Raw genomic sequence first — 17,241 nt, forward strand, 5'->3', positions numbered from 1 at the left:
CTCAAGGTTTACCGGTAAGGTTCCTGAGATCAGTCTGCTTCAGTGGCTACATGGCATCTCTCCAACTCCACTTTCTTTTTTCCTCAATCTCTGGTTAGAATTCCTGCCTTGCTCTATTCTGCACTGTAATAGGCCCACAACAGCTTCTTTATTAACCAATGGTAATAAAACATATTCACAGCATACAGAGGGGAATCCCACATCATGATCCCAAGCCACCTGCTGGTCCTTGGCTATGACAGCCAGTTATTCTCTGGAACTCTGCTCCCTGCTCTAGTAAGCAGGCAGCAGATTTGTGTGTTCCAGCCAGAAACACAGAATGCTGAGCTGCACAGGGAGATTTGAGATGGAGTGTGTTCATGAGGGACACTGAGATGGATCACTAGGGCGATAAGTAGTTTATTGGGAAAGTTGCTAACACTGTGGATACCAAAGGCCATGGTGGGGGCTCCAAGAACCTTTCAGGCTTTAGCATCAGAGATACCATACAGGGTCTGGAGGAATCAACCCATGAGGCAGAAGTAGGAGTTTAATTTTTACACTGTTCTAAGAATGGAAATGTTTCACAACATAAGCCTGGGTGGAGGCTCTCTGATTCCCAGGTAGGAGGCAGGGGAGGGAGTGGGAGCAGCATGTATGGCCACCAATAGGTCCTGGTTCAGGAAGTCTGTTATCCAGGGACTCCCAGTGTCTCTGCAGGATGTCTGTAGGTAAAGGTGGAGGGGAGGGGCTGCTACAGGTAAGTCCTGAGCAGCAGCTGGGCTCTCCCACTGCATTCTTACACACAGGTGTGGGTGTGGTCCAGTGAGGATTTGGTCAACCAAATCAGCTTCCAGCGAGAGCCCTTGTTGCTCCCACATTCCCTACTTGATCTGCTGGGAAAGGAGAAGTCGGGGATATGACACAGGAGCTCAGGAAACTTAGGTGATGAGTTCTTTTCAGTTAATACTTTTATTTATTTTATATGTATGTGTGCACTTATATGCACACAGTCCAAAATTGAAACTCAGAGCACATCCTTCAGCAGTTGATGTTCAGGTTTTGCCGCAGGCACCTCTGTCTTCTGGGCCATCTGGCTGCCCTCTGAGGGCAGACTTTATTTGTGAGACCTCTCAGAACTGCTTCATGTTCCTCCAGCCTGTGCATCTGTCACCAGGGATCTGAGGTCACCTGACCAATTTATCTCTTCATCATAGGTCGGTCTCCTGTCAGATAGAATACCAGTTAGTGAAGCTGAATGGCTCTTAGTTTGTTGCCTGATTCCACAGACACGCATGAGTACCTCTGATAGGCTGCACTGTGCTTTGGCCTGGGACAGAACAGGATGGAGTCCCACTGTAGTTGCCACACGCTCTGAAGGAAGAGCTGGCTCAGAGGGACCTGGAAATGAGTTGACCTGCTCAGGAAAGGTGTTTCAGGGAAAGAGGGGACTGTCCCAAAGGACAGGTAAGTTAGTTAGCAGAGCCAGGGACAGTGAAGAATGCCCTGTAGAAAAAGGCCAGTGCCCATGTAGGACACCACAGAGGAGAAAGAACTGGACAGAGCTGTCAGGGATCGGCCATGCTGAAGCTTTGGAGCAGCTGTTCCTTGGCAAGTGTGTGTTAAGGGGATCACTTCAGCTGCTGATGCAGACCTGACTTGAAGACAGATGTGGCTCAGAGAAGGGTGGAGGTGTGACCTGTGAACAGATAGACCCAGGACGGAGAGCAGAGAACCCTGTGTGATGTTATCAAGAGCAGCTCTCTATTAGTGGTGCTCTTCCCTTTGGGAACAAAGCCACTTTGACTGGCTTCCCACAGCTGCTTTGGCACAGTGAAAGGGAGGACCTTCCAGCTCATCTCTGGGCTCCCTGAGTTCTCCTCTCAGCCCGAAGCCCTGTCTGGGGCTTTATGGTAGGATTCCTATACTCAGAATGGTTGAGAGGATGAGGCCTTTCAGGGTGAACCGCTGGCCCTCCCACTGTCTATGGGCCCTGCACTGGCTGCTGCTCTGCTATGTCCACCCCTGGGCAGTTTCCTCAGCCTGAGAACCCTTTCTCTTAAGTGGAAACCCAGTCTACATTGCGTCAGGAACCTTCCTCAGTCACCCTCTCCCCAGTCTGAGTTAGATGCCCACCCTGTTTTCACAGCCCTTGGCCCTTCCCCCTCATTTCCAGGGCAGCTCCTGAGGACATCACCTTTGCCCTCACCTCTGAGCCCCAGAAACCACCTGGACAAGTAGGTGACCATAGAACATGGAGTGATGGACAGAATGCGGGAAAGAAGGGGGATCTGAAAGGAAGAGTTATGCTCAGAGCTGAGACTGAGGACTCCGTCTACAGCACTTTAACTTTCTCTGTTTCCTTCTCTCCTAGCACGGCTGAAGGTCTAACAAGAAAACATATGTCGGATGTCAGTGGGTGGCAAACGTTCTCACAGGCCCTCGGCTACTTCCTCAAAATGTTCTTTGGCTCTGCAGCACTTGGCACTCTGACGGGCTTGATTTCTGCATTGATATCCTTTTAGCATGGGAGCACGAGGTACAGGGATCACATGGATGGCGTCCACTCTCACTATTTTCTCCTCTTCCTCAAGGGTCCAATTTTAATCTAAAGCTTTTTAAAGGAAGGTTTTGTGCTAAACTGTGGTTTGAGAAAGACTCTAAACTCAAGGACTCTTAAATTCAACCTCTGAAGTGTTGGGAGGACACTTTCTCTTCTAGACATCAGCTGGCCTTAAGCTTTGTGTCCTGCTGAAATGACAGATCTTACCACCATTGTTCAAGGACGCCAGTTTCTTTAATTCATTTGGTTCTTTTTTTTTTTTTTTTTTTTTTTTTTGAGACAGGGTGTCCATATAGCCCTAGCTGTCCTGGAACTCAGTATGTCTGACTAGGCTGGCCTTAAACTCACAAAAATCCATCTGCCTCTGCCTCCCAAGAGCTGGGATTCGAGGTGTGTACTACCACTCCTGGCACGGATGGCATTCTCAAAGCCTTGCTATTAGGGTGGCGGATTTGATCTGACCTGCTGCTGCTGCAGGCTGAGAACCACAGACAAATGACGTCATTCTATCACTGCTATGGTTCTCACACCCAGAAAACTGGAAATTTTCTTAGCAACTGTAGGTTGTATGTGGATTTTGTTTGTTTTTATTTAAGATTTATTTTTAGCCAGGTGGTGGTAGTGCTTGCCTTTAATCCCAGCACTTGGGAGGGAGAGGCAGGTGGATCTCTGAGTTCAAGGCCAACCTGGTTTACAGGTCCCAAGACAGCCAGAGCTGTGTAGAGACTGTCTCAGAGAGAGAAAGAGAACAGTTGTGAGCTGCTGATAAGGGTGCTAGGAACTGAACTCAGTGAGGTGGCTCTTCACCACAGAGCCATCTCCCTAGCCTAGAAGTGTGGTGCTCCGACCATCCTCCCTGGATGAGAGTTTATCTGGAAGGATGGCAAGGGCTTTCAGGAAGTACCACCCACATGGGCTTTCAGGAAGTACTGCCCTCATGGTTTGCACTGTGAATTGCTTCCCAGATGAGGACTGTCAGCCAGAGAACAGGACCCTATGGCAATGAGACATTATTGCTGGTGACAGTTTATCTGCAGAAATAGGACAGCATCCAGAGAGGTTGGGCAACTGGCCCATGTCCCCAGAATGGCCAGATGGCCCTCCTGAAGCAGTTTGTCTCTCAGCTAGCTGGAACACTCTTGCCTGGTTCTGAGTATGTTTCTTACTGCACTGGCTATGTTCTGGTCTGTTCCTCTGTCCAGAAGTTGAAGGCTGATTGAGTTGATGAACAGCTGTCAATAAGCAGAATGAGGATGTAGCGTTTCCTCCACACTTAGAGCTCAGCAATTAAGAGCACTTGCTGCTCCTACAGAGGATCCACGTTTAGTTCCCAGCACCCATGTGACAGCTCACAACTACTTGAAACTCCAGTTCCAGGGGATCAGACACCATCTTCTGGCCTCTGTGGGCAGTGTACATATGTGGTACACAGGCATACAGGCAAAACACTCATACACATAAAATGTAAAAAAAAAATTAAAAACATGCCAGAGATAGTGATACATGCCTATAATCCTAGCATTCAGGAGACTGAGGCAGATGGATTCCCACAAGTTTGAGGCCAGCAATGCTGCATAATAAGATCCTGTCTGAAAGAGAGGCAAAAGGAAGAGGAAGGGGCAGAGAAGGACAGAAAGCAAACAGCAGTGATGTGGCTGCCTTCAAGGAGCACATATTAATGAGGCAAGAACATGGGAACTCCGCTTCAGTCAGGGCCTGGGAACACGGGCCCTCGGCTCCTAGGGGCATGAGTGGTATTCTGCAGGGACAGGAAGGACAGGCCTTTCAGCAGGGCGATGAGTCCTTGAAGAGTAAGCAGTTGAGTGAGCTGTCTGCAGCCACAGATAATGCAGTCTCTGAATGTCTGTCAGGTTCTTGTTCCTACAAAGAAAAACAATTCTATAGTGAGAAATTCCCCACTGTAACTGCAGATCAGTGTCTTTCTCACTGCTCCTCTGCTTTATATGTGTGCTTTGCCTTGCGTTCCTCCAGTGCCCTGAGCCTTTCTCCTTGACACCTGTGCCACGTGCTGAAGCACATTGACCTGAGGAGAACACCCTCCCTGGAGTTTGGCATGATGATCATTTTTGCTTACCTGCCATATGGGCTGGCAGAGGGAATCTCACTCTCAGGTAAGGTATAGTAACCAGCACACTGTGACCGTGGCTAGAGACAGTAACCAGCACACTGTGACTGTGGCTAGAGACAATAACCAGCACACTGTGACCATGGCTCAGTGTTTTACCTGGTGATAGAGGTTTTGTCAGGTGAGTTGCTTTCTCTTGGCAGAGGTAACGGTGCTGTGATGGCCCCAGTTTTATCACAAGAAAACCTGAGGTTGAAGTGTAGTACACTGGGGGTGGGGCAAAAGGGTCCGGAGTTCAAGGTTGTATTCCACCACACAGCGCGCTTAGCCTGGGCTTCATGAGATTCTGCCTCAGAAACACTCAAACTCTGAGATGGCTCAGCAAGTGCAGGCAGCTGCCACCAAAACTGATGGCCTTAATAATTCCCATAGTGGAAGGTTGAGAACCAACTCCAGCATTTGTCCTCTGCCCTCTGCGTGTGCACACACTCCCGAAAACATAGACAGAGGGCAGACAGACAAAGTAGCTAAATCAGTGTACTCTATTTAAAACGTCAGGGGCTGGGGCTGGAGAGATGGCTCAGAGGTTAAGAGCATTGCCTGGTCTTCCAAAGGTCCTGAGTTCAATTCCCGGCAACCACATGGTGGCTCACAACCATCTGTAATGAGGTCTGGTGCCCTCTTCTGGCCTGCAGGCATACACACAGACAGAACACTGTATACATAATAAATAAATAAATATTTTTTAAAAAACGTCAGGGGCTAGAGAGATGGGTCAGTTGGTAAAGTGATCGCTGTGGAACATGAGGATGTGTGTTTGAACCCACCTTGCTCAAGTGAAAGCTAGGTGTACAACGTGCGTGTGTCTGTAGCCCCAGCACTGGGGCGCTGAGACGTAGAGATTCTCAGAGCTTGCTGGCCAGTCAGTCTAGCAGAATTGATGAACTCCAGGTTCAATGAGAAGCCCTGCATTAAAAATGAGATCAATAGCAGAAGACACCTGAAGTCAAACTCCAACCTCCACATGCACATACATACAAACAGGCGTGCAGATGCCCATACGGAGCGTGTATACACGTGTACACAGCACAAAAGCAAAGCAAAACACTTGCTGCTGTCGCAGCTGGAATTAGAGCTTAGAGCAGTGATGTCTGGACCCCTGAACTGAGGCTCAGAACCGGCTTATCCAGCTCCCTCCAGCAAGCTTCTCATGAAACCACACGCTGCAACAGGATAACAGTGGGGCTGACACGCAGTAAAATGTTTTCTTTTTGGTTTTTTTGTTTTGTTTTGTTTTGTTTTTTGAGACAGGGTTTTTCCCTGTCCTGGAACTAGCTCTTGTAGACCAGGCTGGCCTCATATTTGTTTTGATTTTTGAAGTGGGAATTTAGCCCAGGCTAGCTTTGAACTCAAAATCTTCCTGCCTCAGCCTCCTTCATAGATGTGTGTTCCCTCGCTGGCTGGCACTTAGGTTTTAACCTCGCCACCCCTGGAGTGGGTATCCAGTTGACTCCTTACTCAAGATTGTGAGGTTATGAGACTTAAACACTGGCTCCCTGAACCCCATACATCCCAGGTGCATATTTCCCTGCTGTAGGAGGAGGGGCTGTCCACTGAGCACTGGTTCCTGCAGCCTTCCATGCTGTGGGATGAGTCAGCAGCCTGTCAGCCATTGATGTATGGTGTTGTGTTGAGTTTTGATGGATGTGTGTAGTCACAGGGCCCTGGTCAGATCCGTGTCTTCTGCGGTCACCATGAACTGCATTGTTAATAGTTCTTTCCCAGATGTCACTAGGTGACGTTATGCAACATCTAGTCGTTGGTACCTGACTCTGTCTATGACAGAGGTGGCAGGAAGCACTAGCGCACAACCATCTCATTCAAGGGGTGATCAGGGTCTCCGCTTTGGCCTGTGAATATTCTGGAATGTTTTGATTATGTGATGTTGCTAGGTGATGTGATGCATATCAGTTTTACTTTTTTGTTGTTATTGTTTGTTTGTTTTTTTTGTTTTTTTTTTTTTTTTTGGTTTTTTCAAGACAGGGTTTCTCTGTGGTTTTTGGAGCCCGTCCTGGAACTAGCTCTTGTAGACCAGGCTGGTCTCGAACTCACAGAGATCCGCCTGCCTCTGCCTCCCGAGTGCTGGGATTAAAGGCGTGCGCCACCACCGCCCGGCTGTTATTGTTTGTTTTGAGACAGGGTTTCTCTGTCACTGTAGAACCTGTCCTGAAACTCGCTCTGTAGACCAGGCTGGCCTTGAACTCACAGAGATCTGCCTGCCTTTGCCTCCTGAGTGCTGGCAGTAAAGGCAGGCACCACCACTGCCCAGCCTCAGTTTTACTTTGTTAAGAACTGTTGAGTGTTTGACAGTCAGGCCTACAGAGAGAAACCCTGTCTCGAAAATCAAAAAAACAAACAAACAAACAAAAACCCACTTCCTTGTGTTTTTCCAGCAGATCATGGGCATATAAAATTTTTTAAAAAGGTTTTTTTTGAATGTAGCTAATTCACGTATTTTCCCAAAAGTAAGCCTCAGTGGCGCCATCCCCGACCTCTGATTCTTTGGGCCTGTATAGGTGACGATTTAAGTAGGTGAGATCATCTAAGGGTCAGGGTGGTGGGGTGTGGAGAGGCTTCATGGGCAGACTCCTGAGCTGTCCTCTGGAGTGCCCGTCTGCACTCCCTTCGGTCAGACTCAGCATCCATGTGGTAAGAAACTCCATCTCAGAAGTGAAGATGCTGCCCAGCAGGGCTGCAGCTCCCTATTTAAGAGAGAGAGCTGTGCATTTGTCCTGGTGGCCGCTGCTCTGGTACTCTTCCCATACCAAGTGTTTTTGGTGTACTTAACCCTGGTCCAGTGCAACATGGCCACCTGCAGCCCTTTGCCTAGACTGCCCCCTACTGGAACTGAGAAACACTGTTCTAGACAGATCCTGGGAAATTTCCACACAGGCTGCTCTCTGAGCCTTAGCTCTCTGGAGCAAGTATTTATAGCCCCTTCTGCCAATCACAACAGCCTCTCTTTGTAGCATGATGGAGCTGTGGTTCAGCTGATGGGGGCATTGTAGCTTGGGTTAACATTATATTGAGATGAAAAGCATGTTGATGGCCTTTGTCTAAGGCAGCCCTGTGAGCACTGGACTTAAGAGGGCCAGAGAGCTTGAGACCACTCCCTGTTATGTATGGCCTCTCTCCTAGTGCATGGGTGCTTCTTGGTACTGGTTGCTGATATAGTGCTGGACCGAGGGGCCCAAGGCCAGGACCTCACATGTGCTGAACATGACTTTCCAAACCTGCATCCCTGCCTGCTGTCACATTTTTGTAAATTTTTATTTATTTTATTTATTAATTTTTAGATTATTTTTGCATGTTTTGTTTTTTGATAAGATGGGCTTTCTATTGTGTAGCTCTGAGTTTTCTGAAACTCATTACAGATCCGCCTGCCTCTTTCTCTTGAGTACTGGGATTAAAGGTTTGCCTTTAATTAAAGGCTTGCCACCATGCCTGGCTAATGGGGAAATTCTGTCAACCAATCACATCTAGTTAAGGCATAGCTACCAGGGCCCAGGAAGAAAAACTGGGAGGATCTAGGTGCTCGCTCTCTCTGAGCGGTGCCCACCGGGCAGATAGGAAGTCAGACCTCCCTCTCTTATAGCATGAGTTTCCTCATTAAACCATTAAAATATAATTGTTATTCTTGAGCTGGCCTGGTTATTTAATGGACTGACCTAATTCGCAACACTTGGCTAGATTTATTGTTGTGTATGATTGTGCACCACATAAATGCTTAGGAATTGTGCGTGATTGTTAGCTACCACATGGGTGCTAGGGCTCACACCCAGGTCCTTTGCAAGAGCAACAAGTACCCTTAACCACCAAGCCATCTTGCCAGCCTCTGGTGTTTGATGGCTGTGGTGATGCTGCAGGATGAGGGAGGGCCAGCTTTCCTAGAGAACACCTGCAGGGACACAATGAGAGCAGGCAAAGATGGGGAGTGCTGGGGATTCTTTGTCCACTGTAGCTCTAGGAAAAGCCCACTTTGTACTCACTGCCCCTTCCCTTTGTTCGTCTGCTCAGGATTATCTCCTTGTCTGTCCCCTTTTGCAGACAAAATGGGAGCATAAAGGAAAGGGCTGCTTCCTGGGAGTTTGGGGATACAACATTCCAGTCCTTCTGTCATGTACACAGCACAGCCCTGTGGGGATTTCCAAGAGCAGGTGCTCTGTGGGGATTTCCAAGAGCAGGTAACCTGTTTTGCAGGGCTTAGTGTGTGGTCAGTTCAGTGGCTAAAGTGTGACAAAGCTTGTGATCTTTGTCTTGCACAAGTGTAGTTGGCCAGTTTTAACTGCTTCTCCAAAATGGTGGAAGCAAATTAAAATTTGGCTTATTAAGTTTGATTTGTAGTTTCTGTATTGGCATCTTCGGTGGCTTTTTAAAAAAAAAAAAAAAAACCTCAGTTTCCTTCTGCTCAGATGGGACTGAGAGTATCTTAAAGGTCCATGAGGCCACCCTTTATATCCTGGTTCTTAGGTGACAGTACCAGCCACACAGCCATGGAACTGTGTGTGGCAAGTCTTCCTCTGTCCTGGCAGCCAGCTCCCAAATCACAATAAGGATACTTCTTATTAATTATGAAAGCTCAGTCGATAGCTTGGACTTGTTTCTAACTAGCTCTTACAACTTAACCCATTTCTGTTAATCTGTGTGCTGCCCCAGGCTCGTTAACCTCATCCACATTCTGTCCATCTTGCTTTCCTGCTTCCTCCATGTCTGTCTCTCGACTTCTGTCTTCTTCCCAGCATCTTCTCTGCCCTGGAAATCCTGTCTAGCTATTAGCTTTTTATTAAACCAGTCACAGTGACACATTTTCACACAGTATAAAGGAATATTCCACAACTGATGTTCAGTTCGTATCTCTCTTTTTTTTAAAAAGATTTATCTATTTATTATGTATACAACATTCTGCCTTGATGTATGCCTGCACACCAGAGGAGGGCGCCAGATCTCAGTACAGATGGTTTTGAGCCACCATGTGGTTGCTGGGAATTGAACTCAGGACCTCTGGAAGAGCAGCCAGTGCTCTTAACATCTGAGCCATCTCTCCAGCCCCCTTAGTTCGTATCTCTCACTCATCCCTGACTGTTGTGGGAGCAGGGACTGTACCACCGAGAAAACTACAGCGTGGAGATGGGGAGCCACTTGACTAATGTCACCAGCTGGCAGAGAGAGGCAAGACCCTGGCCATTTCTCTGTAGCTTCTGAAAGGCCTCAGGATTGTATGTCTGCAGCCCCCCTTCTCTCCCTGCCTCTGTCTCTCCCCACACCTTGTTCCTCACTTTCTTTCTGTCTCCTCCTCATTTTTGAGTTTCATGTAGCCCAGGCTGCCCTCAAACTTGCTATTTAGCCGATGATAACCTTGAATTTCTGACCTGCTGCCTACTTCCCAGTTGGTGAGATTGCCGGTGTGTGCCACCACATCTGGTTATGTACCACTAGGGATGGGACCCAGGACTTCTCGCGTGCTAGGCAAGACAGTCTACCAACTGAAACTGCATCCCAGTTTCTGTGGTCTTTTCTTTCCTTTTTGTGCACCTGGGTGCTTTGCCTGAGTGTGTGTCTTTGTACCGCTTGCAAAGCTGGTGTTCATGGAAGCCAGAAGAGGGTGTAGGGTCCTCTGGAACTGGAGTCACACATAGTTATAAACTGCCTTGTAGGTGTTGGAAACCAAATGTGGGTCCTGTGGAAGAGTAGCCACTGCTTTTTACCTCTGAGTCATCTTTCCAGACCCTCCTTTTCTTAAATCCCTAATATTTGGGGTTCTGGGATCCAGGGAAGAGTCCCTGTGCTGTGTGTCATGTCTTCCCTCTGCCCTCTCTCCAGGCATCATGGCTATCCTGTTCTCTGGTATCGTGATGTCACATTACACACACCACAACCTCTCCCCAGTCACCCAGATCCTCATGCAGCAGACCCTCCGGACAGTGGCCTTCCTATGTGGTGAGTCCCACCTCTGAGTGTCCACACAAACTGGGATTCCTGTCCTGATGGGGTGTAAGCTAGGATTTTTCCTTGGCAGCAGGGCCCAGAATCCTTCCAAGCCCAAGCAAGTACCATGCTCCTAACTTCTGGGTTGGCTCCTGTGGTTTTGTGATTCCATAGAAAATGTATAATACTTAAGAAATGGACATTTGGTGCCTGCAGTTTATGGCCAAAAATGGAACTGCTGCTGAACATTCCGGATGTTAATGTGGAGATCTCCACAGATGTTCCTTAGAGATGCTGCTGAGGGTGGTCAAATGGCCCCACTCTTGAGTGGCGGGGTCTTAGGCTTTCCATCTAGGGCACTGTGAGCATCTAAATGAGAGCATCCTAGCCCTGGGGGAAATTCCAGAGCCGTGTTCCCCTGGGATGAATATGAGGCCTGTCAAGCAGTGACAGTTGGAGCTTCTTCCCCCTCCATGTACCACATACCCACTCCTGTTCATACCTGGAGTAAAGATGCTATCTTTAACCATCCCTCTAAACTGCTCAGGCATGCATATGCTCTGAGGCTAGACCTCAGCTGCAATTTTAGCATTCCCTGGTGTTGAGGGGCCTTGTTTCACTTTGGAGCCGGGGATGGCAGGGTTGTCTGCAAGGTAGGGAAGCTGGGTAAGGAGAGGCCAGATAGCCCATTGCCAAGGTACAAGCTAGAAGACAGCCCTCTAGTGCCCCAATGGCTGTTTGATCCACAGCTCCACCCCCCGCCCCCAAGACAGGGTTTCTCTGTGGCTTTGGACCCTTTCCTGGAACTAGCTCTTGTAGACCAGGCTGCCCTCGAACTCACAGAGATCCACCTGCCTCTACCTCCTGAGTGCTGGGATTAAAGGCATGCGTCACCACCACCCGGCTGATCCGCAGCTCTTACCAGAAAGCCTTTGCCAAAGGCTCTGACCTGGTCCTCACAGGGTGGAGCAGAGAACAGCACACCTCTTGGCTTCTGTTTTGTGCCCCTGACCAGCTCTAGTTAGTACTCAGTTCTGGGACTGTACATGCATACCATCTCCTCTGAAACTCCATCACAGCATTCATGAGAATTCACCAGGCGTGTGCTTTCTCCTGACCTGCTCTCCATGAGGAGGTTAGCCAGCGCACTAGGCTGCCTTCATGTAGCTTGCATTGCCAGAAGCAGCTTATGTGGCCACTCTGAAAGGATGGCTTAAGTCCACCACACTTCCCGCTGCTAGGGAGAAGTGGAGTAGGCCTGAATGCACTGGCTTGAAGGATCGCACATTATTATATAAGGTGTCTCAGGGAGGGGAGGGACAAGCACCCTGCTAGTGCTGTGTTGAAGAATACACAAGCCACTGCAAATGCCACTGAAGTGATTTAAATAGCCTCAGCAGCTGATGTGCACATTTTAAAATGCAATCCCTGTCTCCTTAGGTGTTGGGCTCTTCTTTTGGGCCCTGTAGTTTAATCAGGAGCCTGGAAATTTATGAGGTGCTCTTTTTAGCACACACAAGTTTTTGCACCAAGTGTGACTAAGCCTGCAAATGGGTCCTTCCCACAAGCTAACCCTGTGGATTTGCTGCCTCTTGAACCTCCAGCCAACACCAGTACATTCTGTCCACCAGTGGGTGCTGTCAGCACGATGAACTGGGAGGGAGTTAACTAAAGCCCCCTTTCTCACTTGTCATATGCACCTACATTCAAATGCTTGGAATTCTTGCCACTTTGAGCCATGTAGGACCCTGACTGATTCAGTGTTCAGCAGATACATGGGTGGGAGCTTGTTTATTTGCATACAATATCTGACAGCTTACTCATTATGTTGGGAAATTGTCAATAGCAGAGACACATTGCCTATGTGACAGTAAAGGGGGAAGCTGGTCATGGTGGTTCACACCTGCAATCCCAGCACTCAGATTGCATCTAGGCCAGCCTGGGCCAGATAGCAAGACCTTATCTCAACCCATCTACCCCCATCTAGGCCAGCCTAGGCCAAATAGCAGGACCTTATCTCATTCCATCTACCCCGCCCCCCAAAAAAAATACCAAGTACAAAGTCTAACCACAGTATCTAGTGCAAGAAAATAAGATGGCTGTTGGTGTGGCTTTGGGAATGCCTGCTTAAGTTACTACTGGGTTGTAAGAAAGGAACTGGGGTGAATAATCCATTCTTTGATTTCTTTCAGAAACATGTGTGTTTGCATTTCTTGGCCTGTCCATTTTTAGTTTCCCTCACAAGTTTGAAATTTCCTTTGTCATTTGGTGCATAGTAAGTATTTTCTTGTTTTTATTGAATGTTTATTGTTAGAATATCAACTACATGGTCTGGAACCATCTATATAACTGTGACCAGTTCAGAGCCGACAACTACAGAGACATGATTCTGTTGAAAATGTCTTTTCTTTAAAAAAATCCCAGACATAAGCATCTGGACGTTTTACATTTTCAGTGTCCTTGAATGGTGTTGTCGCCTTCAAACAGTACAGTCTTAGCCAGAGCATGTCAGTGGGTGCCCATAACCCCAGCACTTGGGAAATGGAGGCAGGAGGATTAAGAGTTTAAGGCCAGCTGGGTGTGATGCTGCACGCCCTTAATCCCAACACTTGGGAAGCAAAAGCAGGCAGATCTCTGTGAGTTTAAGGCCACTCCGGTCTGTGTAGCAAGTTCCAGGCTACATACCCAATGAGACTCTGTCTCAAGAAAAGACAATAAAAATGTTTTTTAATGATTTATTTATTTTTATTTTTATGTGCACTGATCTTCTCTCCAGGCCCCCAGGAAGAAGTCTTAAAGGCAGTTTTTTTTTTTTTTTTTTCGAGACAGGGTTTCTCTGTGGATTTGGAGCCTATCCTGGAACTAGCTCTGTAGACCAGGCTGGTCTCGAACTCCCAGAGATCCGCCTGCCTCTGCCTCCCGAGTGCTGGGATTAAAGGCATGTGCCACCATCGCCCGGCCTTAAGGGCAGTTTTAACTACATGGCACGTTCAAGCACAGCCTAGGCTCACAGGCAGAACCTGCCTCAAAGGAAAGGAGAAATGTGTTCAACTGAATGAGACCCCAGTTTTCTTGGGTCCTTTTGACTCTTTCCTGTTCCCATGTGACCTCCATTTAGAGTGGCTGCCTGCCTATTTCAGTCTGTCCTGTGAGCACAGGTCTGGGGGAAAGCCTTGGGGAAGGCCTTTCACAGAAACTCTGACAGTTTCTGAGTTGCTGGGATCTAGTCCAGGGCCTTGTGCAGAAGCAAATGCTTGGAGCACAGCCCTTACCCCAGCTCCTTGGAGCTGTGGTTGGTTAAAGTAGGAGGCTTTACCCCACAATAGACCCAGGACTTGAGCCACCTTTGTGCTCCCAGGTAGGCCTCACTCAGCCCGTCCTCCTAGCTCTGAGGAGCCAGACCCCAGAGCAAAGGCAGAAGTAACTGCGTCCCCTTCCCCACAGTGCCACAGTGGGGAGGATTAGCAGAAGCCCATCCCATTATGGATTCCTTTTTGTCTCTAGGCCCCACTGGGAGCCTGGTGTGGTGCTGCCTTTGTTCTGAGGCTGTGTGACTAAAACCTAGGATGATGCTTCTAGCCTCTTTTAGCATCTGAGACAAAAGGTCAGACTGAAAAGCTCCACCCAGGCCGAGCCAGGGCTAGCAGCACACGTGTGAGGCTCTGACTGTTGGAGCCTCTCTAGCTGAAGACAGGACTACCTTAGACAGGTGTGTTACACTGATGTTGGTCTCTAGCTGAAGGCAGGACTACCTTAGACAGGTGTTACACTGATGTTGGTCTCTAGCTGAAGGCAGGACTACCTTAGACAGGTGTGTTACACTGATGTTGGTCTCTAGCTGAAGACAGGACTAGCTTAGACAGGTGTGTTACACTGATGTTGGTCTCTAGCTGAAGACAGGACTAGCTTAGACAGGTGTGTTACACTGATGTTGGTCTCTAGCTGAAGGCAGGACTACCTTAGACAGGTGTGTTACACTGATGTTGTTCTCTAGCTGAAGACAGGACTACCTTAGACAGGTGTGTTACACTGATGTTGGCCTGAAGGTGCAGTGGATTCCGCCTGCATTGAGCACATTGATACATTGATATCAACAGGTACTGGTACTGTTCGGCAGAGCTGTCAACATCTTCCCTCTGTCCTACCTGCTGAACTTCTTCCGAGATCACAAAATTACCCCCAAGATGATGTTCATCATGTGGTTCAGTGGTGAGTGGCAGCCAGGGTGGGCGGGCCTAAACCTGGGCTGCATACATGGGCCCCTGGCAAGCCAGGCTCCAACAGGTGTTACCAAATGGCACCTTGTCACAGCACCATGAAGTGGTTGGCCCTTTTCCAACTCTGGAATGAGGATGCTCAGGTTCCAGGAAGGCAAAGATGATGCCTAGCATCCAGGAACCCTTGGAGGCAAAGCAAGAACCTGTCCAGCTCCATGCACAGCCTTGGCAAGCCTGTGTAGCATGGTGTGTGGGGTGGGGTGGTGCTGAGCATGGGGATTTGACCCACAGCCTCCTGATGCTATCCAGTTACTACTTCTGCTGCTGCAGGGCCCATAGCTGAATCTTGAGCCTTGCAGCTTCCTGTCAATCACACTTCTCTACTTTCTCAAGATTAGAGTGACTTTGTCAATATTCAGCTCTAAAGCACCAGTCCCTTAGGAACTTTAACTCTCTGGACTCTTCCTATTTAAGTCATTAGTCAGGTGTGGAGGCACAGGCCATGATCCCAGCAGGGACAGGCAGATCTCTGTGAGTTCCAGGCCAGCCAGGGCTACAGAGTGAGACCATCTCAAAAAATAAAATAAGTAAATATAACTGAATATTTCCATGTGGGTTGAAGTGCTTCATAATGTTTACTACAATTTGCCTCATAATTCTTTTTCTTCAAAAAGGCCTTATTATAAAAACTGAGCTAAGTACACTGGCACTTAACTGTAATGCCAGCTACTTGGAAGAACAGGGCAGATGGATTTCTAGCTTGAGTCCAACCTGAACCCGTCTCACATAAACATGTAGAGGTCTAGCTGACCCGAAACTTGCAATGGAGTCTAGGTTTGAACTTGCAGCCATTCTCCTTGCCTCTGCCTTCCAAGTGCTGGAATTATCATTTAAACAGTTAATGTCTCCTCCCAGTCAAAACCAAGGCTACTCTCCCAGCCTCAGCTCCTCACTCTGTCCTCATTTTCTCCACCTCTGTTCCTGTCTGCTGTGCTGGCCTTGGCCCTAAGCAGCTCTCCAGTGGCTTCTACAGAATCAACCCATGACCTAGTGTATCTGCTGGGCTTCAGGCTCCCTCTTCCTACTACTGTTGCCAGTATACCAAAGACACCTCCCCAGCCTCCCACTCAGCCCTTCCCACACCGACCCCAGACAGGGGCATCCTGGGTCCTGGCCCCACCTCTTTCTGAACCTGTGTTCTGACAGTATTGGACTTCCTGATCTGGCCTTTCCATCTGTCCTGCTCTCCAAACCAGCCCTTCCTTTGGAACCCAGTTCCTACTCCTTTCTACTTCTGGGTGTCATGGGCCACAGTGAGTTCCTTGAGCCAGAGCCCACTGCCTGCCTGCTGCTTAGCTTGCCCTCCCTTCCATGGGAAGCAGCACGGTGGATTGGTATATATCGCTCCCTTCCTAGCCCTGCTAGGCATATGTGCACACTGAGCCTGTCACATGTGTCAGGTCCCCTCATCCTGTGATCCTTGTAGGTTTGGAGAAGAGTAGCTCGCCCTGCTTATATCTCTGAATCCTGGCCTCCTGGCCATCTCAGGTCTGGACTCCTGCAGCAGCCAAGCTTCTCAGAGCCCTCCCCCCCCCTTACATGTCTGAGCTGCCCCACTGTGGTCTCTTTTCCCAGTGACTCTCCTGAATTTAGTGTTGTGTTTACTGACCTAGCTGTAGTAATAGGGAGCGGCGGGGCTGCATCCCCAACACCCCAGCCGCCTGCTCGGCTAGCTTATGCCCCGAAATAACAACACACAAACTGTATTCATTTAATCACTGCCTGGCCCTTTAGCTTTTGCCCTTACTGGCTAATTCTGATATACCGATGAACCCATCTCTAATAATCTGTGCGCACCGGTCTTACCGGGAAGATTCTAGGTCGGAGCTTCATCGCGTGTGTCTGCCCGGGAGCGGGGCATGGCGTCTCTCTCTGAGGCGTCTGCTCCCGAGAGGAGAGCTGTCGAGTCTGAGCTCACTTCCTCTTCCTCCCAGCGTTTTGTTCTGTCTACTCCTCCCACCTATCTTCTAACCAATGAAATGGGCCAAGGCAGTTCCTTTATTAGCCAATGACCTTCCTCCATCACCTAGCTGCTCTGGGAGCTTCTGGAGCTCTGTGTGTATGGTACAGAGCAACTGGCTCCAGCTCTGCCCACACCCTAGTCCTGTCATCGTTGCCAGTAAGCTCTACCGATAGGAGAGTCACTAGGCAAATCACACTCTCACTGCTGCCTGGGTCTGCTGCACATACTCTAGGCTGGTCCCCGCCTGGGCTCTGTGGAGAGTGGCAGCACCTGCTAGGCAGGTTTCTGTGGCAGACAGCCCTGTCTGTGCACAGAACACCTAGTTGGGGGCCTGGGACTCCCAGGTAGGACTCAGCTACCATCTCTGTCATATGACAGATCTGATGAG

At 48.8% G+C, this 17,241-nt stretch overlaps 1 protein-coding gene and 1 long non-coding RNA gene across 5 annotated transcripts in view; one reads left to right on the top strand and one right to left on the bottom strand.

The window, feature by feature from the left end:
• The window catches only part of Slc9a8 (solute carrier family 9 member A8), a 67,397-nt gene that overhangs the window by 44,204 nt on the left and 5,952 nt on the right, over positions 1-17,241 (top strand). For all 4 annotated transcript variants that reach the window (XM_075963132.1, XM_075963131.1, XM_075963133.1 and 1 more), the window contains 5 exons: positions 2,354-2,492; positions 4,569-4,674; positions 10,509-10,625; positions 12,806-12,888; positions 14,711-14,822. In XM_075963132.1, the coding sequence (XP_075819247.1) occupies positions 2,354-2,492; positions 4,569-4,674; positions 10,509-10,625; positions 12,806-12,888; positions 14,711-14,822 (557 nt within the window). The remainder of the gene's footprint in view (positions 1-2,353; positions 2,493-4,568; positions 4,675-10,508; positions 10,626-12,805; positions 12,889-14,710; positions 14,823-17,241) is intronic.
• LOC142844537 (uncharacterized) lies at positions 878-16,784 on the bottom strand. The gene is made up of 4 exons (XR_012909738.1): positions 16,697-16,784; positions 5,456-5,594; positions 1,283-4,423; positions 878-1,205 (listed from the first exon to the last, which is right to left on the bottom strand). It is a non-coding gene; the product is annotated as an uncharacterized LOC142844537 (long non-coding RNA).

This window comes from Microtus pennsylvanicus, chromosome 2 (genome assembly GCF_037038515.1).
Source record: "Microtus pennsylvanicus isolate mMicPen1 chromosome 2, mMicPen1.hap1, whole genome shotgun sequence".
Classification (NCBI taxonomy): domain Eukaryota; kingdom Metazoa; phylum Chordata; class Mammalia; order Rodentia; family Cricetidae; genus Microtus; species Microtus pennsylvanicus.